At 47.8% G+C, this 22,243-nt stretch overlaps 1 protein-coding gene across 4 annotated transcripts in view; it reads right to left on the bottom strand.

Annotated features, from left to right (window-relative positions):
* ADD2 (adducin 2) overlaps positions 1-22,243 on the bottom strand; it is a 104,465-nt gene that overhangs the window by 22,589 nt on the left and 59,633 nt on the right. For 3 of the 4 annotated variants that reach the window (XM_058550998.1, XM_058550997.1, XM_058550999.1), the window contains 7 exons: positions 20,661-20,877; positions 18,723-18,861; positions 11,169-11,320; positions 10,660-10,740; positions 6,773-6,922; positions 4,934-5,077; positions 2,937-3,035 (listed from right to left, as the gene is read on the bottom strand). In XM_058550998.1, the coding sequence (XP_058406981.1) occupies positions 2,937-3,035; positions 4,934-5,077; positions 6,773-6,922; positions 10,660-10,740; positions 11,169-11,320; positions 18,723-18,861; positions 20,661-20,843 (948 nt within the window). In that variant the 5' untranslated portion in view covers positions 20,844-20,877. Of the gene's footprint in view, positions 1-2,936; positions 3,036-4,933; positions 5,078-6,772; positions 6,923-10,659; positions 10,741-11,168; positions 11,321-18,722; positions 18,862-20,660; positions 20,878-21,937; positions 22,125-22,243 lie in introns of those variants that run through there. The other variant, XM_058551000.1, reaches the window with a different exon arrangement.

The following is a 22,243-nucleotide window of genomic DNA, read 5'->3' as shown; positions in this document are numbered from 1 at the left end:
CAGGGTTCGCAGGCTCGGATCCCAGGCGCGGACCTATACACCACTTATCAAGCCATGCTGTGGCAGCATCCCATATATAGTAGAGGAAGATGGGCACAGATGTTAGCCCAGGGCCAATCTTCCTCAGCAAAAAGAGGAGGATTGGCAACAGATGTTAGCTCAGGGCTAACCTTCCTCACCAAAAAAAATAAAAATTAAAATTAAAAAACTAGTGAATCCCAGCTGGTTGATCAATTACCTAGTTCATCCTGGACACCTACCTGGCCAAGGCAGGGCTTCAGCCCTGGGACCCTGAAACCCTGACTTGAAGTGCCATCTCCCTGAGGAGAGGGCCCAGTCTGTCAGGTGACCTTTCCCAATGACCCTTACTACCCTGAGAGGCAATGCAATGTAGTGTTTAAGGACATGGACTTGGGCACCAGATTGCCTGGGTTTGAATCCTGGCTCTGCCACTTACTTGCTGTGTGACTTTGGGCAGCTATTTACACTCTGTGCCTCAGTTTTCTCATCTGTAAAATGAAAATAGTAGTACTTACCTCATGAGGATTATTTAAGGTAATATTTGTGAAGCACTTAGAATAGCACCTGGTACATAGGGAGTGCCATATAAATGTTTATAATAAATAAATTCTGAGGTTTTACCATGGAAGGCTGAGAAGCAATATCGCCTAGTGACTAGTCTTTCATGGAGGGGAGAGAACTGCCCTCGACCTTGCAAGAGCTGCCTCCTCCCACTTCCCTCTTCCTCCATGGGTTTCCATGGCGATGGGTAGCAGATGGAGAAGAGTTGCCTGAGCTTCGTCCCATCCGCCTGTAAGCAGAGCAGGGAGCTGCCTCTCTCAGCTGGGGATGACCGAGTTTCCTGGAACCCCAAACTGATGGGGAGCAAAAGAACACTGTCCCCAGGAGAACAGAACAGGCTCTTAGCCTTGAACTACTAAAATGACCATGGTCATGTTTGCTTGTTTGCCAGTGTCACCGAGGGAGAAAACTAGGCCCATGATGGAAGCAGAACTTCAGGCTGGCCATTTGACCAGAAATGACCCAGCCAGGGGCTGCAATCCCAACAGCATCTGCAGACTGCCGGAACCTGGGATCTTCCATGCCTTAGACCACCCACACCTCTGGTCTTCCCTGCCTGTTTTTCTGCCACACCTTCCAGCTTCATTTCTCACCTCTAGAAGCCTCTCTGCTCCACCAGCTGAAAAAACGCCACTGGAGCTTTTCTGAGGGTTCACTGCCTCCATCCTGATGCACTTGAACAAGGTCACATCACATCAGCCCTGACTAAAAAGAAACTGACAGCAAGCAGGGCCAAGAGAAGCAGCTGGAGGGCTGTCAGGGCCAGTGGCTGGCAGCTCTGCCCTTTCATCTCCCCAGTGGCTAGATGGCCATCCTGCCTTTGGTTAAATTGCACAGTGGCCATCTCTGAGGGTTTGGAGCTTGGGAGCGGTGTACTTCACTGTGTGGGGGGATACATGGGCATCTCTCTCCACTCATTTTTAGGGCTCTGCTGTCTTTGCAAAGAGATAAGAGCTGTTTTCTCGTGGAAGCCTCTTCTTCAGAAGGAAGATGGGGAGCTCTTAGGAGCTCAGATGTGAGGAGGGGAAAGTGGGCGTATCAGAGGCTCTGCCGGGTTCTAACATCACTCAGGGGTCAGAGCTCAGGGCCAGCATCACTGGTTGGGGGTAGGGAGGCCACCACATCAGAAAGGCACCGCTTTGGTCCTGTTCTACCTTCTCCATGTTCTCCTGTTCTGACCACTGCTGATTTCTTTTGGTGGGGGGAGTCTCATACCACTTCCTCTAACACCTCTTCATCACTGTCTTAACAACTGTCCTCTCAACATATTCCTTTAAAAACCACTGAGAAAGGTACCACTTGTAGAGCCTCCACTAGCGATGCCTCTGGGATCCTCCCATTCTTCCCCCAAGAGAAAGGCAGGCCTTCTCCCTCGGGGTGCTGCTCTGCCCAGACCGGCCAGGGGAGGGCAGATGGGACCCAAAAGGGCCCTGATAAGAGCTGACTCATCCTGGAGCCGCTAGCCTCCCCTTCTGTCAATTGAGTCCTAAAAAGACCATCAGCAACAGCTCTCCTTGTCTGCAAGGCCCTGTCCTCACAAGCACTCTATAGGCCTCACATCTGCAGTTGAGGAAATGGAGGCTCTCGGAGAACAAGACCCTGACCCAAGGGCACACAGCCCAGAGCTGGGGACCCCTACTCACCCCTGACGGCTTGCCACACTGAAAGGAACAAAAGCAGCGTGTGCTTGGCTTATCCAACACCACCTTGTTATCTAATAAAGCTGTAGGATTTGAATTTGGACACAAACCTCTAGGTGCCCCATGATCACTGACACTCCCCACCCACCCCTCACCCTATCCCTTGGTTAGAACTTCATGATGGGCTCCCTGAACATCACGTTGGGGTTTCCCTGGTGTTCAGGCCAGCCATGTCAACACTCCACTTTGGCCTGCTCTCCACTCCTCTTTCTGGACTTGACCACAGTTCACGATCTTTGCAAACTAGCCCCCTCCAAATAGAAAGAGAAAAGAAGACCTACCTGTGTGGTGTCTGTTGGGCATAGCTAGATGTAACAGGCAAACCCCAGGTAATATATGAACATGGTAAGAACTTTCATATGCCCTATGATGGGTTCTCCTGCTGTCCAATTGATGAGCCCAGGCAGCTCCCCATCCTGGGCACTGACCCCCAAGAGTTGGGTGTTGGTTGTTAGACAATGGTGATAAGTTTTTTAAAGCTAAAAAACTGACTCTAAGTGTGAAACTTTAGAATGATAAGGTGGTGCCAAGGCAGAGAAATAGGACAAGGCTTTTAGAGGGCTGGGCTCACAGGACTCCCCAAATCACAGCCAACAGGGCCACTGCCTTTGCCCACAGGCCCTGTCAGAGCCACTCCCCAGAGAACTTGCTCACCTGTATCTCACAAGCAGCCTGCAGGTGGAAGACCTCATAAAACGCCTCCTCTACGGTGTCACCTAGAGCAACCACTCCATGGTTTCTTAGCACCAGGATCTGTAGAGGAGCAAATGGCCAATTAAACTGTCAGCCTTTGAAAACTGAATTAAGAGGGAGAGATTTTTCATTTTATTCAGATCAATTTCCATATCCCATCCTGGAGTCCCCCCGCAACTCCTTGCTTATTTCCCTGTACAAACACCCCAATGCTACCCTACATGTGACTTTAAGAAATAGAAGATGCTTTTTAAAACTGGATTAAATAGCTTGGTGGATTTCTTTGGGCAATGCCTGGATTTTTAGGCCTTGGAGAGCTTAGAAATCTGAAAAACTGGTGCTTGTGCTAAGTGAAGGAAATTAGTTGACATCCAATATGAGAGTCCAACCTCAAAAGCAGCCTCTTGCGCCTGTGACTTAGTTAACTTGGGAGTCAAAACCCAAGGGGGTGGCTCTCTGAGGGATGGCTCTGCAGAAACAGGTGGTCATGTCACCTCTCTGGATCGCAGGTTTCCTCTCCATGAACTCAATGAGGCCCTGGCAGCTCGAAGATCCTACAGTTCTATGAAAGAGGTTGTAGTGACCTTCTAATCAAACTCACTGTTTTTACAGAAGAGAAAATAGAAGCCTAAAGAAATGGAAAGTCTCCTAGCTAATTAGGGGCAGAATCAGAACTAGAACCCAGGTATTCTCACTGTTGGTGCTATGTTTCTGACTCAGTCAGGGGCAGGTAGGTAAAAGGGGGGAAAAACACAGAAATGAATTTATACCAAGAGCCTAACTCTCCAAGGCCCAGGTGCCAGAAACTCCTCTTGGTTGGTTTTATCCTCAAAAATTCTCTGAAATCAGAGGATGCCCACCTAGGAGCTGGGACACAGATCCATGTATCAGACCTGTCCTTGCAGACCTGGGCTGAGGGCTGGTGGCCTAATCATCATACCCTCTCTTGCTGAAAACAGCTTGAGTTTTTCCTTTCAAAGGCCATAGAAATGGAAAGGGACAATGACTCTGGCCCACAAATGATTCTGCAGATAAGAAATGCCTCTTCTCTCAAATTCTTGTAGCATTTCATAAATGTGAACATCTCATCCCTCTCCAGGCACTGCTAATGAGGCTTTAGAGAATGTCAGGAGACAGCAGCAGGGATTTCTCCTCTATGTCAGAGATGGGAAGACAGGGAGTCTCAGATGGGAAATGACTCAGGTGGTGAGCACCTTTCGAGGATGGGAGCCAGCGTTCATCAACCCAGGCTGGGCTAAGAAACTTCTCGTACTAAGCTGACCACCCCTAATTATGTGCTGTTATAGAACAGGTCTTTAGACTTAAACCAAACAATAATGAGAGTCTCTTTTTCTCTATCAAGTTAGCAAAAAAAAAAAGTGATAACACTCAAGCTTGGAGAGATCACAGGGAAACAGCATTCTCACATACCAGATGTTGAGGGGAAGAAAGGGCAATCTGGCAATATGAAGTAAGAGTTTTAAAACATGCATCCCTAGGAATTTATCCTAAGGAAATCATCTCAAGCATACACAAAGATTGAGCTGAAAGGATTTTCATCGCAGTGTTGTGTATATCAAGAGAAAATTTGGGGGGAGAAAAACCTTCCAATGTCCAACCATAGAGGACCGTTCAGATAAGTGGTGGCACAGCCATTCATACAATGAGGTCTAACTTAATAATTTAAAATAGTGACACAGAAAGTATTTAATAACATACCAAGGTGCTTACTGTATATTGCTAAGGGAAAAAAGGAGAATATATTTTATGATCTTAGTTTTGTAAATATATGTGAATATATTTGGAGTGCGCACCAAAATCTCAGGGTAGCGTGACAGAATTTTATTTCATGTTTTATGTGCAACTCCTAAACATTGTCTAATGAACATGTGTCACTTGTGACATTAGCTTTTGACAGTCCCACCCCGGAGCATCTTCCCAAAACAGCTGAGCCAAACCTTGCAGGTGGGTCCAAGGCACTTCTGCAGGCTGATCCGATCCGCTTCCTGCTCCATTTCACCGTTGAAGTCATAATAGGCCATGTCCCCCAGCAGCAGGGCATTGTGGGAGACAGGCAGGAGGCCCCACTTCATGGCTGACACCTTTAGTGAGACGACGAAATGGTTAGCACCTGCAGCTCCCGCAGCCCCTCTGTCACCATGTTTGTCCCTTCCTCAGAGTGGCACAGTCAAGCTCTACTCGGGGGACTGGTGTGGGGAGGGAGCAGCACACGAGAAAGGCTCTCCCTGTGGACTAGCTCCACCTGGCTGGGTCTTGCTTTCTTGCAGCTCCTCTACTGTCTTTCTTTCTTTCTTTTTTTTTTTTGTGAGGAAGACTGGACCTGAGCTAACATCCACGCCAATCCTCCTCTTTTTGCTGAGGAAGACTGGCCCTGGGCTAACATCCATGCCCATCTTCCTCCATTTTACGTGGGATGCCACCACAGCATGGCCTGACAAGCGGTGCGTCGGTGCGCGCCTGGGATCTGAACCCGGGCCGCCAGCAGCAGAGCGTGCGCACTTCACCGCTACGCCACGGGGCCGGCCGCTCTACTATCTTTCCATCACAGTTTTCACAGTAGGCACGTCAGTATGTCACCTTCTAAAACTGCTGCAAAGAATGCACTCGAGAGAGCTATTGCTGCTGCCCACCCCCCTCTTTGCTCTTGGCCTAGGACTCGGGGAAGAGGCAGGGGTGGTGGAATTGGCATCCGGCTGGGGTGAAGCAGGGCCCAGGGTCTCCCGGGGTGGGTTGGCGCAGACCCTCAGCCTTGAGGTCAGTGCAGAAACAGCCACAACTCCTCACTAACAGGGAGGCCCATTGAGAAGCCCAATTTTACTAGCAACAGGGCAATATAAGTGCCAGGGAACAGGGCTAAAACCTGTTGTAACCCCCATACCCCATGCCCTGACTGTTATTAAAAGCAAGGAGTGTGGAGAGCTTGAGGAGAGTCCCTTGCCCTCCTTCACTCATTTTGCCCCACACGTAAGTCCGGGCTTTGCAGAAATGGACACTCGTCACAAATACATCATCCAGTCTTGGTCCAAATTCTGGAAGGTCTGAGTGCTGGTAACTGGTGTGCTTTGCTGAGAAAACCACAGGCCGGTGACAAGTCTGCTTTGCCCCTGTAGGTGTGTGGCCTGAGGGTCAGTAATATAGGCTGAAGGTTGAGAAAGCACCCAGAACTGGTTGTCTGCTGTCTTTCCAAGTAACATTGCAGTGCCTTAGGTACACATGGAGAAATTATCAGAGACACTTAGGAGACAAGCTGCTCCTTGAGGGTCTTCCTCCTACTCTCTTCCAGTTTTCCTTGCTCTTTTCACCACCTCTCAGCCCACCCTGGTCTATGAAAAGTGGGCAAGTCCAGGTTCCCACCATCTTATCTTCAATCAAGATCTCTCCTTGCCAGAGCTGGGCTGTGGAGGGCAGATGCCAGCCCTTGGCCCAACAGAACTGACCTGAGTAGAAACTCAGGAGATGCCGTCACCTGGGTAAGTGGTGCCAGTAGTGTATGTGACAGGGTGGAGGATGCAGTGGGGCAGACATGACATATCCCTACCTTATCTCTCCAAACCAAGACTTCCATAGCTAGAAAAATGGAGAGGATGAGAATTCCCATGTCAGGTGTTCCCTCTCCTCACCTCGGCCTGAGTTCCAGGAAATCTTTCCAGAATTGTTTTAAATGATGAGATTGCTACTAGTTGGGGGGCTTATGTCTTTCCTCGGGGAGAAACGGGTACCCTGGGTCTGCCGCCGGCCTCAGGGAGTGAAGTGCTGGCCGCAGGGCTGGCACTCACCGCTGCCGTGGCTGGCGTGTGCAGGTGGATGATGCAGCGCACATCGGGTCTGGCTGCATAGATGGCCGAGTGCAGACAGAAGCCTGTGGTATCCACTGGGAAGCAGCTGCTGCCCTTCTCCACCACCTCTCCCAGGATGTTCACCTTGATCTGGGCCAGGGAAGAAGAGAGACTTATGGCCACGGGGCAGGCAGAGGCCCCTCACTCCCCTCTCCGCAGGTGGACCAGCACACGCCGACCCACCTGCGTTCACTCATCCACCACACTGTGAGCTAGGTCTGTGCCTGGTGTTGGGGGAAAAGGACCCGGTTCCTGCCCTCAGTGAGCACCCAGTCTAATGGGGTGCACAGGTGATTATAATTCAGCATGAACCATGCTAAAGTAGAGTTTCTCAAACTCTACTGAGCATAAGAATCACCTGGAGAGCCTCTCAAAAGGCAGATTCTGATTCAGTAGGTCAGGGGTGGAGCCTAAGAGTCTGCATTTCTAACAAGTTCCCAAGCAATACCTATGCTGCTGGTCCAAAGACCACACCTTGAGTAGCAAGGTGCTAGAAGAGAGTCATTCACAGAATTCTCTAGAAGCAGATAGGAGGAGTCTTTATCCCAGTAAAATAGGGGGATCAGAGAAGGCTTCCTAAGGGAAGTAACATCTAAACAGAGCCTTTTTCTTTTGTCTTTACTTTTTATTTTGAAAATTCTTTTTCATCACGTACAAAGGGAGAGAGACTAGTATAATGAACACCCATGTACCAATCACCCAAAAGCTAGGTCTTAACAGACAAGTGGAAAGTAGTCCCTGGTCTTATAATCCACTATCGACTCCAAGTAGCTAGTAGGTGTCATGGCTAAAAATCAGACACTCATGTGTGAGTGTGTGCATGCCTGTGGGTATGCACACAATTGCTGGTGGCTGTGGCTGGCCTGGCACACAGGCCATGGTGTTCCCTGCTTAACATAAGCAATCTCACAGATCATCATCATCAGAGAAGGTCACTTTTGACTATGGCACAGCAAGACAACAAAACCACTCCTTAATCACGTCTAAGCACAGACAAAACACCGTGCAAGCACAAAAATGACCAACACCCCCCCTCCTGGCTAACAGGAGACACTGCTGCTGCTGCTGTTTGACGAACGGCAGCTTCAGCCCCTCGCTCCATTCCCCGCCTGCCTCATAAAACTGCCCATCTGACAGTGTACTAACCGAGGCAACATCTCCTTCTTAGGACCCTCCTCCAAATCCTGAAACAAGTGCCTCCTAACACCCTCTTATGGAGCACGCCCCTAGGCCCCCCAGTGCAACCTCCCCGCAGCTGGTAGTTAGCCTAACTTACTGACCACGCGTCTTCCTGGGCATTAACAAGCTAGATTTTAGTTTCTAAAAATCAGAATAGCTTTGGCCCTTAACACTGCAGCACCATGACATCCTGAATGCAGCACACAGGGCAGTTCTGCAAACTGCCCCCACCCCCATCCCAGAAGGCCCAGGCAGACAGGACGGTACCCAGGGAAGGAGACAGACTCTGGTGTGGGGAAGGGACATGCTCCTGACACCGTTTGCTTATGCACAAGCATCAGTAAGATGTGCAACAAATCCCCCTTACAAAATTCTATTTTAAGTGAATTTTACAGAATGAACATGACTTCAAAGTGGCTGACCCCTGGAAGTGGCAGCAACTCTCCCACCTTGGGTGCCTTAAACCTGCGAATGTCCAATGCTGACCCCTGGTTTCCCTTCAACCCAGCTCCCCCACTTCCTCAGACATGTGGCCTGCTCAGAGTCCCGTCTCTGGGATGATCTCTCGGATCTCGTGTATTCCTTATCTCAGCCTTGGATGTGTGATCTGTTGTCACTCAAGACTCTCTACAGCCTAATAGGACAGCCACTATCCCATATGGTGGCTTCATACAAGTGAGAAAACAAGTACCCCCTCTTGAGGACAGCCCCAGGGGCACAGGGCTTGGTGTGTGGACATTGCCATTGTGCAAATTCAAAAAACAAGCCCCGTGGGCCACCCTCGGTGACCTAATGATTGAGTTCGGTGCACTAGTGGCCATGCTATGTCGGCAGCTCACATAAAAAGGAAAAAAAAGAGGAAGATTGGCAATGGATTTTAGCTTAGGGTGAATCTTCTACAGCACACACACACAGAAAAAAAAAAGCAAGCCCCGTGCCAGGACACGTTTAGTGAGTGGAGCACAGGTTAGATTTCACCCTCTCCCATCTCACTCACTGGCCAGGCTCCTTCCGCAGTGCACAAGCCATACAACCATACACAGCAACCCTAACTCTACACACACACCCTGAACGTGTCATGCCCATGACTCCCAAACCTGTACCTCTAGGCCAGATGTCTTCCAAACCCAGGATAACCAAATGCCAACCAACTTGTCTCTTGAACACCCCACCAGCTCCTCAGACTCAACCCTCCACCCCCAGCCCAACTGATCACCAGGCCCACTAAGCCTGCTGGCCCAGAGTTTCCTTCCTGGGCTTAAAGCAATAGCCCCAACCAGTTGTCCTGCAGTCAGTTTGCCTCCCCACTGCTGTCAGGGTGCAGTTTCTACAACGGAAAACCTGATCACATCACTCACTTGCCTTGCATGTCCAGCAGAATGAAGCCAAAGTGCTCTAACGAGGCCTTCAGCACCATTTATCATCTGGTCCCCATCCCCTTCCCAGCCTCACCTCCAGATACCAAATACATGCACCAGACTCGGTCACTCGCTGTCCTCTAAGTGCACCGGGATCTGGCCTGCATCTAGGCTTGGCGTGCTCTGCATTTCTGCTAAAGACACAGTCACCTCTGCCCAGCCTCTTCCTGCTGCCCTGGTCTAAGTCTGCTTATCCTGTGGGCTCCTGAGGACTCCCCCCTGCAGCACCGTGTCAACCTAGAAGCTCCTCCTTTGCCCCATCCACTGCCTTCAGCACCTGCTGGGCTCGGTGCCCTTCCCCAAGCTCCACAAGCTTCCCTCGTCTCTATCAGAACACTCTTCACTCTGAGCTCAATCGCTGATTACCTCGCCTGTCTCCCCCGACTCGAGCAGAATGCCTGAAAGACAGAGCCTGTGCTGTCCTTGTGTCTGCGGTCCCAGTCTGATTCAGCCATGACTTCCTTGAGTGGCCCTGTGCAAGTCACTTACCCTCCTGGGCACCAGTGTCCTCTCCGCCTGTAAAGTGGCCTTGGCAGTCCTCGAGGCCCTGCCGTGCACAGATACTCTGTGACTTTGTCAGCCTGCTCTTTTAACTGAGTACCTGGACTCAACCTCTGAGAGCGTCTCAGGCCCAGCAGAGGCCCCAAGGTGGTGTCCTCCTCTCAGGCGCATGGCACAGCAGCCGCAGCCCACACATCTAAGAAACATTGGGCCTCTTTTACCTCTAAGACAGTCCCTTCTACTGCTTTCCTCCTCCCACCCAGAAATCTTTCCTGAGTGAAACCAAAACTTCTGGAAGTTTCTTCCTACCACACGTAAAAGGAGCAGGAAAACTGAAAGGGGTCTCAGAAGTTATCTCTAGTGACACCGGCACTAGACGAGTCTTGCATTGCTTTGGGACAAAGCATTGGCTCTCATCCTAATGTATTCCCCCACTCAGGAGGGCCTCCCAACTCCCAGCCTTTGTGGCCCAATCCCAGGCTCAGAGGACTCCAGGTCCATCCTCCCCCTCCCCTCCCTCCTACTGCGCTTGCTGTCTGCACCTCGCATTTGGTCTATTGGTCACTCAGTTTGTTTCGATGTGCATGTCTTCTCTGCCCCACCAGATCGCAAGCTCCATGAGGGACAGGACGGCAGTGGCTAATCTGGAAATGACCTATCACTGTAGGAGCAGAGGGCGTGCTGTCACTTCAATGAGGAATGGGCAATGAGATGCCAGACTCTACTCACCAGGCTGGATGCTGTGACTTCGCTGCAAGAAACTCCCTTAGGGCTAATCAGGAAGTGGTCCTGCTCCTTGCTGACTCTCAGCTGGAGGAAAAACACATGCTCTCGGTGGCAAGGAGGGAGAGGGGTCATTTCCAAGGACACTCTGCTTGAGTTCCCTCTTCCCCTGAATTCACTCACCCAAATCTTCCTCCCAAGAACACTTATCTCCCCCCCAACCCATGAGAGATGAAGAGGACTCAGCCTTTATTTGGAGCTGGGGAAACAGAGCTACAAGAGAAATCTCCCAATGGTTAAGGGTAGCCCTAGAAATAGGATCCAAGTGTTTCCAGTTCTTCATCTTATCTATTTCAGGTGACCACAGCGGTTAGAGAACTTGGAAGGGCTCATCGCATTTTGGCCAAAGGCCACCAGCGGTGCCATGGCCATGCCAAGGGTCAGGAGTTCTCCCTTTGAATTTTGTGGGCACCCCAAACGCAGTGCCCCACCCCACTCCAAGATGCTATCCTCACCGTGACGTAGGTGTCGCTCAGCTGGGCCCAGCCATAGAGGTCCAGGAGGCGGTAGACGCTGCTGATCTTGCACCGCATGAGCCGCTCCCCCTTGGCCAGGTTCAGGGAGTCAGCTGTGTGGAGGTCATTGATGGGCGTCATCATGGAGAAGTCTGCAGGGGACAGGGCAGGGACGAGGCAACTCTCAGGGTCAGGGGCTCCCGTCTGCCCCCTGCTTCCTTGTCCTAGTCCTCTCCAAATTCTCACTGGCACTGCAACTGCACAAGAGACTTCTGCAGGCAGGAATCCAACATTCTCTGACCCTTACCCAGGGGGAGAAAACCCATAGAATACATAAAGTCCTCTACTTATTCGAGTAAGAGCAGCACTGCTTTTGGTCAAAAATGTGGCAAGACTCAAGGCCACAGAATGCAGGGATCTCAGAATGCCAAGCTTACCATAAATCCTAAAGATGGACATTGAGTTAAAGCAAGAATAACTTGCTGAGTGGAGATATGGGTACACTTCATCAGTTAGTTTTTTTGTGTGTGTGTGTGAGGGAGGTTAGCCCTGAGCTAACATCTGTTGCTAATCCTCCTCTTTTTGCTGAGGAAGATTTTTGTGGGGGCCCCAAATGCAGTGCCCCATACACTGGGCTCTGGACTAACATCCGTGCCTGTCTTCCTCTACTTTATATGGGACACCGCCACAGCATAGCTTGACAAGCGGTGAGTTGGTGCTCGCCCAGGATCCGAACCTGCGAACTCCGGGCCACCGCAGCGGAGCACACGCACTTAACCACTACACCACTGGTCCAGCCCCATCAGTTAGTTTTAATGAAGAAGTTTCTAATTATTAGGTCTGCTATCATCACATTGTTTTAACTATACCATGTAACATAGCTTTTTCTCTGATTTGGAAACAGGGCAAATAGAAAGCCAAGTCAGCCAGGGAAGTAAATTCCTAACTTTTCCTGACAATTCATAAACTTCCAGAAGTCAGTGTGCCTGTGGTTGGCTGATGGCCTTGAGGCCTCAGGGGCAACATCTGTTCCCCTCTGGATATGCGGTCCCTTGGTTACCTATGGTTCTTTCTGGGAATTTTGAGAAGATATAGAAGGGATATGGAAATGGGCCTAGAGAGTTTGGTAGTCTTGTTCTCAGGGCACCAAAGGGTCTAGGAGCTGACGTCCAGTCTGTCCCATTAACCATGATGACTGCTGCCTGCACGCCTCAGGAAGGCAGAAGAGGGGGTCTGAGGCCCAGCACTCCAATTAGTCAGTGTCTAGGAACCAATAAAAGAATCAATAGGAAAGGGTTCTGGCTTAAAATGATATCTGGCTGGGAGCCTCCTGACGCTGCCTTTCCCAGCATCCCACTGAAAACTTTAATGGATTAAAATGCTCTTCGGAAGCTTCCACCATCTCTATAAATCTCGCTGCTACACAGTATGATGTATGTCCTGTATCAGCTTTGCCATTAGTTGAAATCATGAGATTGTCTGCGAATGTGAGGGTGGATGGGTGCTGCAGAGCAAGCAGAGCAAGCCTCAAACACCCCATGTCAGGAAAATGCACCGAAAGCACCTGTGCCCACCAGAGGCAAACTTCCAGGGCATATGTCCAGGAAATGTAGTTGACAGGGACAGAGTAGTTCAAAGGCCCAGCTGAACTGGCAAGAAGTGCAACAATGACATTCCAAACTCAAGGATTTCTAATTCCAGTTGACGAGTCTGGGATCCCTTCCTCCTCTCCGTGCATTACCCAGACAAGAAATTACTTCTTTGCTTCACCCCTGGAAGCAAGAAGGGAGGCACATCAAAGCATAAGGTCCCTAGGCAAAGTGGAGGGGGGTGGTGCTATTGTTGAGAGGGTCTTTAGACCCAGAGTTCTCTGAGTCCTCTTACAAATAACTTTGGAGTCCTACTGATGGCCAGAATAGGTCTGAAAACACTCACTCCGTCATGTTCTCCGTGTCCTGTATCAAAGAGTCCCCTCCCCCACCCCATGGAGCTTCCTGGTGAGGATTACTCACCCACAGGCCCAAGGTGGGAGAAGAGACTAGAGGGCACCACAGGAGTCCCCTGCTCTCAGGGTCTTAATAGAAAGAATGCTTATTCTGACTAGCCTCACAAAAGTTAGGATGGCTGAACGCCAGGTTTGTGACTCAGATCTAACTGAGCCGTTTATTCAAAGTACCTAAGAAAACACAGAAAAAGATGAAAACTTATCGAACCCCCTAAAAGCTAAGACTGAAGGACATGCTATTGCAAAAAAAAAAAAAAAAAAAAACTAAGGCAAATGGAACTGGACAAAGAACAACCTATCTGGGCTTGAACTTACACACTTGGAATTTCCCCTCTCCACACTCCCTGACTCAGATACCGTGGACGCGCATGAATCAGATTTTCAGGCATCCAACTGTCTTCCTGACAGAGGCTGCTTGGCGAGGCAGTGGGAATGCTGGTCAGCCCTGTTTCTCACTCAAAAGGAAGAGTATAGGGTCAGAGACATGAAAATGATGAGAAAGAATATCATAGGTATGGGAGACAAAGACCAGAGAGCCAGCATATAGATAATCAGTATTGATATACTAGAAGAAAAAATTTCTGAACTGAAAAAAACACCTGTGTATAAAAACTGTAAGGACCTACTACATTAAGGGGTAAAAGTCCATAAAAAGAAAAACCTACAATGACGTGCTTCCTGACAACATTTCCAAAATACAAGGATAAGTGGGGAAATCCACCAGCATCTAGAAAAAAAATGTGGTTACTTACAAAGTAACAAAAAATAGGCTGTTTCAGATTTCTCTGCTATAGCAACAGATGTCAAAAGACAATGCCATAGGAGGTTTAAAAAAACAAACTCTGAAGTGACACAAAACAGGTAAAAATAAAAGAAAAATGAAAGGATATCAAAAGTATGCCAGGCCAATATAAACAAAAAATAAACAGCAGCCATAATATTACTAAAGTAGAAGTCAGGAAAAACAATATTTTTTTGGACAAACAGGGCCATTTTGTAGGTCATTTTATATGGAGTAAAGGCATAATCCATAATGAAGCTATAGTTATAAAGAACACTTTTGCTTTGAATAACATTTCTTCAAGATGTACAAAGCAAAAGCTTTCAGAAATACAGAGAGAATGAACAGAAGTCAAATACAGTGGGAGACTTAACTCTCATTTTTTACAAAATCAAAAACAATAAATGAAGATAGATATTAAATACTATGCCCTAGAGATAGTATCTATACCCACATATCATTTAAAAATGATATTATTAGGCCACAAAGAAAATCTCAATAAATCCCCAACACAGACATTAAATAGGCCACATTTTCTAAACATAATGCAATAAAACTAGATATTATCAACAAGTCTTTGAAAGAATACAAATTCAACCACTTGGAAATGAGAAAACACACTCCCAGATAGCTCTTAGAATAAAAATAAACCAAAATAGCAACTGCCAGCTATCTAGAAATTAACAATAAAAGAAATACTATGTGTCAAAATTCATGGGATAAGACCAAATTTATACTCAGAGAAAAAAATTCATAGCCTTAAATGACTTGAATATTGAATTAAATATGAAAATAAGCCAAATCCATTTTACTCTCTTCTAGAACAAACATAAAGAACAAAATAAACCAAAGAAAAGTTACAGAAAAGAATTAATATAAAAACAAAATTAATGAATTGGGAAACAAGGAAATTAGTGGAAGCAATATGTAAATCCAAGAATTGGCTTCTGTGAGAAGATGTATGAATAAACCAACACCTGGATCAGCCAATGAAGAGAAAGTGGGAATATACAGCACCAGGAATGAGAAGGGGATGCTATCTCATCCATAGCAGGAACTTAAATGACAAAAGTAATACTGTAAATCATTCTAATAATTTTGAAAAGCTCCATGAAATGGATTATTTTATATAAAATATATGACCAGGGGCCAGCCCGGTGGTGTAGCAGTTAAGTTCACGTGCTCCCCTTCGGCAGCCCGGGGTTCGCCAGTTCAGATCCTGGCGCGGACCTACGCACTGCTCATCAAGCCATGCTGAGGCGGCGTCCCACATAAAGCAGCTAGAAGGATGTGCAACTATGACATACAACTATCTACTGGGGCTTTGGGGAGACAAAAGGGAAAAAAGGAGGAAGATGGGCAACAGATGTTAGCTCAGGGCCAATCTTCCTCAAAAAATAAAAAATAAAAAAATAAAATATATGACCAAAATATACTCAAGAAACAGCAAAGTAAATTTTTAAAGAACCCTAGATGAAACTGAGAAAAAAAATAAAATTATCAAAAATGTTCCAGATCTGGATGGCTTTACAAGTGAATAATAAATCTTTAAGGAACAGACACTTCCTATCTTATTTAAACTCCATCAGGGCAAAGAAAAGCGTGGGAATCACCCTGATTCATCCTATGAAATTAAAGCCTCAATACCAATACTAAAAGAAGTCTTCCCAAAAAGTGAACTGCTGACCAATCTCATGTGTGAATATGGATGTAAAAATCCTTAATAAAAGTCTAGCAAATCAAATCCAGAAGAGTATTTTTAAAAGAATGCATCAAAACTAGGAATGATTTATTTCAGGAATGAAAGAAGAGTTCAATATTCAGAAATCTATTAATATAATTCATCATATCAATAGTTCAAGGAAAGAAAAATCAATAAGTTCCCCAAATGCATTTTATAAAATTCAACATCCATTTCTGAGAAAAACTCATACTGAACTAGAATAAAAAGATATTTCCTCAACATGACAAAGGATAACTATCTCTTGTGGTAAAACAATTTCCATTAAAGTCAGAAACAAGACAAGGATGATGACTCTCTAATCTATTATTAAACATTGTTCTGAGAGTTCTAACAGATGCAATGAGAAAACTGGAAAAATAAACCAAAGGGTAAATGTTGGAATAAAGGATGCAAAGGATGACGATTATTTGCAGATTATGTGATGTTTCTATTAAAAAACCCAAAAGAATTAACTGAGAAGATATTAGAATTTAAGAGTTTAATAAGGGGCTACTGTAAATACATATACCCAGCGGGCTGGCCCCGTCACGTAGCGGTTAAGCGTGTGCGCTCCGCTGCTGGCGGCCAGGCCCAGATCCCAAGCGCACACCGACACACCATTTGTCAGGCCATGTTGTGGCGGTGTCCCATATAAAGTGGAGGAAGATGGGCACGGATGTTAGCCCAGGGCCAGACTTCCTCAGCAAAAAGAAGAGGATTGGATGGGTGTTAGCTCAGGGCTGATCTTCCTCACAAAAAAACACAAATAAATAAATAAATACATACATATATCCAACAAGTTTCCCAAGATGACAGCTATAACCAGACAGAAAATTGAATGAAGAATCACTTAAAATAACAAAGTTATATAAAATTTCCAGGATAAACTTAAGAAATTAGTAGGGACTATATGAAAATAACTACTCACTTTTCTGACGGACGTTAAAGACTTAAATAGAAGACACACATCATTTCTAAAAAGATTTAAAATTCATTCATGCAAATATTTTTTAAGCACCTACTATGTGCCAGACACTTTTCTAAGTCCAGGACACTATTCCAGGATATAGCAGGGAACAAAACATATAAATACCCTTTCCCAGGTGGAGCTAACATTCTAATACAAAATTATAAATTTATAAATTCTCCACCAAATTAATCTATTCATTTAATGTCATCCCAATCAAAATCCTAAAAGGAATTTTTGGAGGTAGATGGGGAGACTTGACAAAATACTTCTAAAGTTATTTTAAAGAATAAACTTGTACAAATACTATAAAAATTGGCAGATGAATAATTAAGGGCATCTTAGATGATAAAACATGGGGAAGGTGTTTCTAAGCATGCAATCAAAAGCAGAACACACAAGGGAAAATAACAATGGATTCAACTATATGGAAGTCAAAGAATTCTACAACACAAAAACATCCTGAACAAAATTAAAAGTCAAAGGAGATGGGGGAAGAAAACTGTAATATATTTGACAGAACAGGGAAATAGCCTTACTTTATAAAGATTTGAAAATCTATCAGAAAAGAATACACAAGAAGGAAAATTGGCAAAGGATGTGACAGGCAATTTACTACAAAAAAAAATCATGCCAATATGTATGTGAAAATATATCCAACCTCATTAGTAATCAAATAAATGCATGCGAAAACATAAAGTACTATTTCTCACCTATCAAATCAAAAGGATGAAATGAATGGTAATACATACTACAGAGGAAGGAAATGGGCACTCGACTGCATTGCTGGTAGGAATGTAAATTGGTTCATCTTTGTCCAGGGACATTTGGCATTACGCATTCAAGTCTTTAAAACACGCGTATACTTCAATCCAGTAATTCTACTTCTAGTAATTTATCTTAAGTAAATGGTGATGGATATAATCACAGACTTATTTACAAGGATGTTTATTGCATTGTCGTTCATAACAGCAAAAAGTTGGAAACAACCTAAAAGTCTAAAAACGGGAAATTGATTAAATAAACTATGGCATATTCAGCCATGCCATAGAATAGCATACTTCCACCAAAAATTATATTATAGAACTGTGTTTTATTATGTGAAAAATTAGTCAAGATATGTTAAGGCTATTAAATTTGTACGTATAATGTGATTCCATTTTTGTGTGCATAATCTGTATTTAAGAGTAAAAGGCTGGAAGGATACACAGCAAAATATTGATAATAGTAATTTCTTGGTTGTAAGAACACAGTAATCAAGAAAGGGAAATTTTTATTTCCCTTTCTTGACTATTTTCTTAATTTTCAACCATAATCCTGTGTTCATCTTGTTGAGGGGAATTATTTTTCGATGTTTGTTTCTTAAAGGTTGTGGGCAAAGACTTGGGGCCCAGGAAGATGGGTTCATGACTCGCCCTGGCTGCTCTCGGCCCTCATCTATGAAGTAGGATGGCCTGTCTCGTGGGGTGGGGAGACGCTGGCTTCAATGGCCTCCTTCTGTCCCCCTACTCCATCTCCAAGGGAGTGGCTCAGGGGATTGAGGAGAGAGCAGCCTGAGTCAGGGCCAGACGCTGCTAGGACGCCAGGATTTTTCTGAGGTTCTGTACCCATAGCTAGAGTAACAGGGAGGGGAATTCTCACTCTCCACTCCTGGCCTTTCAAGCAGAGGCCATGTGAGGGACCTTGAGTTGCAAAGCTCTTCCCTTTATGCTAATCCACTTATGAGGGGTGGGGGTGGAGAGGTCACACAGAGGCTGCCCTGCCCCTCAGAGCACTGACACCTTGTTATCCTGCCCCCTCCCCCAGCAGAACCAGAAACAGGTTTTGCCTTAAGTCAGCACCCACTCCTCCTATTCCCGGGCATCAGAGAGAATTCTCCTGTGGGTCTTGAAATCGCAGCAGCACAGAAGCAGAGCCAGGTACCTCTAGCTGCTGCTCAGCAACCCTAGGTCTGCTAATGCAACTGTACCACTCACTCCGTAGCCCGGCAACCAAGCTGCTTCTTCCTGCTCCTTCCTCTCTTCCCCACCCGTCTTCCTCCACCTCTGCTCCTGGCACCTCCCCAGCTCCCCACATACTCATGGAAGATGTTGGGAAGACTGCGTGGGAGGTGCTGGCCATGAAGTCCGCGATCTGCCGCAGGGCCCAGATGTTGGAGGAGTTGTTCCCTTTCTTCATCTGCTCCTGGATGAGGCCTTCCAGCTCCTCCCTGAAAGACTGAAGCAGGCCCGAAGCGTTGGTCCCCCCAGTGCGTCTCATGTGGGTGACCCAGGGCACCTTGACCCCAGCTGCCGACTGATAAGCTCTTCCAAGTGTCCATCCCCAACCCCTGGGTCAGGCCAGGGCCCCACTTGGGACCCTTGGGCCCCAGAGGACACTGGGCAATTCCACTGGGACCTCAGGAGCCACATCAACTGCTGCGTGGAGAGGAACAAGGAAATGCTGGGAATGTATCCTGTTCCCTTTGCCATGTGGGCAGTAATCCAGATTCCAGGTCCTTCCTGGGTCTAAGTGACGGCCAAGACCCCTCCTCCCCATCAGACATGGCAGGTCTTCACTTTAGTAATTGAGACGTTGTGAAAAGCAGAACTGAATGAAAAAAATGTGACCTTCCCTGTCCATTAGCCATGCCTATGGCTCTTCTGGGCCTCAGTTTCTCCATTATACAGAAAGATTTGATGACCTCTCTGGTCATTTCCACTTCAGATGTCCTACGACTCGAAGCCTGGCTTTTCACACCATCAGGCCATAAATCAGGCATGCCTGTCCACCAGGTGGCAGCAAGGAACACTCAGGAGGAAACAGGGAGCCACTTAGGTGTCCGCATCTTCTGCCTGAGAATAGAGTCCCACCCGTTCAGGCCCCGAAACTTGGGTTAGTACCAACTCTGCCACTTCTCCTACCACCCCTGCCATCCCTCCTAGTCACACTGGGGGTTTTCCATCATCCCAATGCTTTTAGCACTTGCCATATTCCTCCAGGCTCCCCCACACAGTGTCACCTGTCACCAAGACCTCAAGCCCATCCCGTCAGCGCTCCTCTGGGAGGCCTGAGCATTCACTGTCTGCTCTCAACCAGGCTCACACACAGCCCATGTACATACCCTGGCTCCCCAAAGCCTAGTGGGGGCTGAGGCAGAGCCCATCCTGGCAAGCACCTGGAGATGCCAGCTCCTTCCTGGGCTTCCCAACCCTTAGGAGCATGCACTGTTTCCTGAGGATCTCCCAGCTCTACGGCCCTCAGACTCCCCCTTGCCTCCTTCCACACTGCTCTTCCTACCCCAGACCCCCCAGCAAAGGCCTGCATCACGCTCCTACTTCACTGGTCCATTAGGCCACACTCCCTCCTTCTCAATGCACCATTTGCCTCAAGAATAAACTCTGTGACCACGCCAGGCAGGCACCAACTGACCTCAAGTCTGGAGCCTTGGTGGGGTGATCCTGTCTTGCCCTCTCAAGGGACTCTGGCCCCTGTCCCATTGACCCCCGAACCCTACACTCTCCCCACTTCCTGGGGCTTCCAGGCCATCTTCACCCCTGCCCCATGCATGGCAAAGCCTTATTTGCCCGACAGTGAGCTCTTTGTGGTGTTCATAAAGTGGAGCCCCAAACCTTCCACGTGGCGCCCCCTGCTGGCCTCCATTTTACACCAATTTGTCTGTTCATTGTTACAACTTTTGGTGAAGAGGGAAGGGAAGACTGGAAACTGAGGCTCAGAAGGGGCACAGGGAACTGAGGGGGCTCCTGTCTCTCAGCCCCACCTCCTCCCACCACCCAGCCCAACCGCCGTACATAAGCCAGATTTTGCCATGCACCAGTGATGAGGAAGAGAATCAAACACCCACGTTGCCAGACGCGTCTTACTCATCGGGCTTAAAATTGCTACGACCCTGAGCAAGTGGAAGAGGAGTTATTTATCTTTCAGGTTCTCCCGAATGAGTCAGCGCCGCCCCCTCCCCTCCCCGCCTCCTGCCTCCTGCCTCCTCTCCCGCCCCGCCTGGCTCAGACGCCGCTCACAGGGCTCTGCAGGATCATGGTCACGCGCTTCTTCTGCTCCATCAGGTTGAAGTCCTGCCGCAGGTCCGCTGCACGGTTGCGAAGGCGCATGTACTCAGGGTCGTCTTCAGAAAAGCGGTCGAAGTACTGCTGCCCCTGCGGGGGCGGCGGGGAGGCAGCCTCGGGGACAGTCTCTTCACTCATTTTCCTGGTAGGTTTATTATCCACTCCTGGAACCCTACAGGGAAAGGAAGAGGGGGAGCGAACGGGTTGGTGCTCCCAATCGGAGTGCACGCTTCCTAAAGCAGAGGGGCTGGCTTCACAGCGGGATGCGGCTCTTCCCTGGAGAGCGTAAGCGGAGCCGCAGGATGGAGGGCAGGGAACCGGCACCTACCGATCTATAGGGGGCGCTAGTGCACCATCCGACTAGACTCAGGGGTCCACCACCCTTCCCTGACTAACCCGCCAGCCTTAAACTTCCCGACTCCAGTGGAGTAGACAGTTCCCCCTGTGCAAGCATGACCTGAAGACCTTTTTGAGCATTTCTGTGATGCATATCTACATAGTGTAAAACTACTGGGAATTAGTATTTCATCTTAAATGTAAACCCTCTAACAAGCCTCCTAAAAAAATGTGGTGGGAAATTCACAAAAGAAAACTGAAAAGAGAATAGGAACTACTAAAATGCGGGAAATGCTTTACACAGTGCTTTTCTGCACAACTTTGACTTTGCTCTGGCCGCTGGAAAAGAAGTATTGGTGAATCTGTTTCTGTAAAACGTGTTTCAATGCAGAATCAGGTTCTTACGCCAAGTTTAAAAGAGGTGTGAAATTTTTATTAAGGGAAAATTAATTTCTCCCAACCTCACAAAATGAATACTGAGAAATAGTAAAAGAATAAACACTGATTGAAGGGCACCACATCGCCAGGCTGCCCAGAGTCCCACTATCTAGACCTGGTCCCTGGAGTGAGGACTAGGGCAGCTTTTGGAGAGTTGGCCTGGGGAAAAGCCGTAGTTTTTCTACTCAACATGCTTTTTTAGTGCCTGGATGATGAAAGAAGGAATGTCCTCTATTGCCATACTGGAGCCCTTCCGAAGAAGCAGGCTACAGTTCAGCCTCCCCTAACCAGCTGTGGGGCTTGGGCCACACCAGTCTCCCTTTGGGTGTCAGCACTGCTAGGCCCTCACATCTGGGTTATGCCCCTTTGACACCCAGGGTGGCGATACCAAGAAAAGAGCATTACATGGGATCAGGACACCTGGCTTTCATCCTTGACCTGCCCGTCCCTCACTTTACCTCCATGGGTTCCCTTTCCACGAGGGGTGGAGGTGCTCTCTTGTTCTCTCAGAGCGCTCCTGGTCTCCTTGGTCCTGATCTGTTCTTTCCCTCGGCTGATCCTGTCAGCCCAAGCCCTAGCCTTCCTTCCAGCCAGCAGCTCACCACGAGAGGCCTTCCTGACAGCCCGTAAAGCATCCTCTCCTTGTCGGTGAGCTGTCTGTGACCTCCTCTTCCACCTTCTGTCAGGACTCTACCCTCCACCTTATAGTTCCTCGCCTGGGGCTGTGGGGGCGGAGGTGGGGGGAGGCGGGGCGGGGATGATGC

Source organism: Diceros bicornis, chromosome 12 (genome assembly GCF_020826845.1).
Source record: "Diceros bicornis minor isolate mBicDic1 chromosome 12, mDicBic1.mat.cur, whole genome shotgun sequence".
Taxonomy (NCBI): Eukaryota; Metazoa; Chordata; class Mammalia; order Perissodactyla; family Rhinocerotidae; genus Diceros; species Diceros bicornis.
The sequence above is the reverse complement of the archived record's forward strand: the minus strand, read 5'-3'. Positions and strand labels throughout refer to the sequence as shown.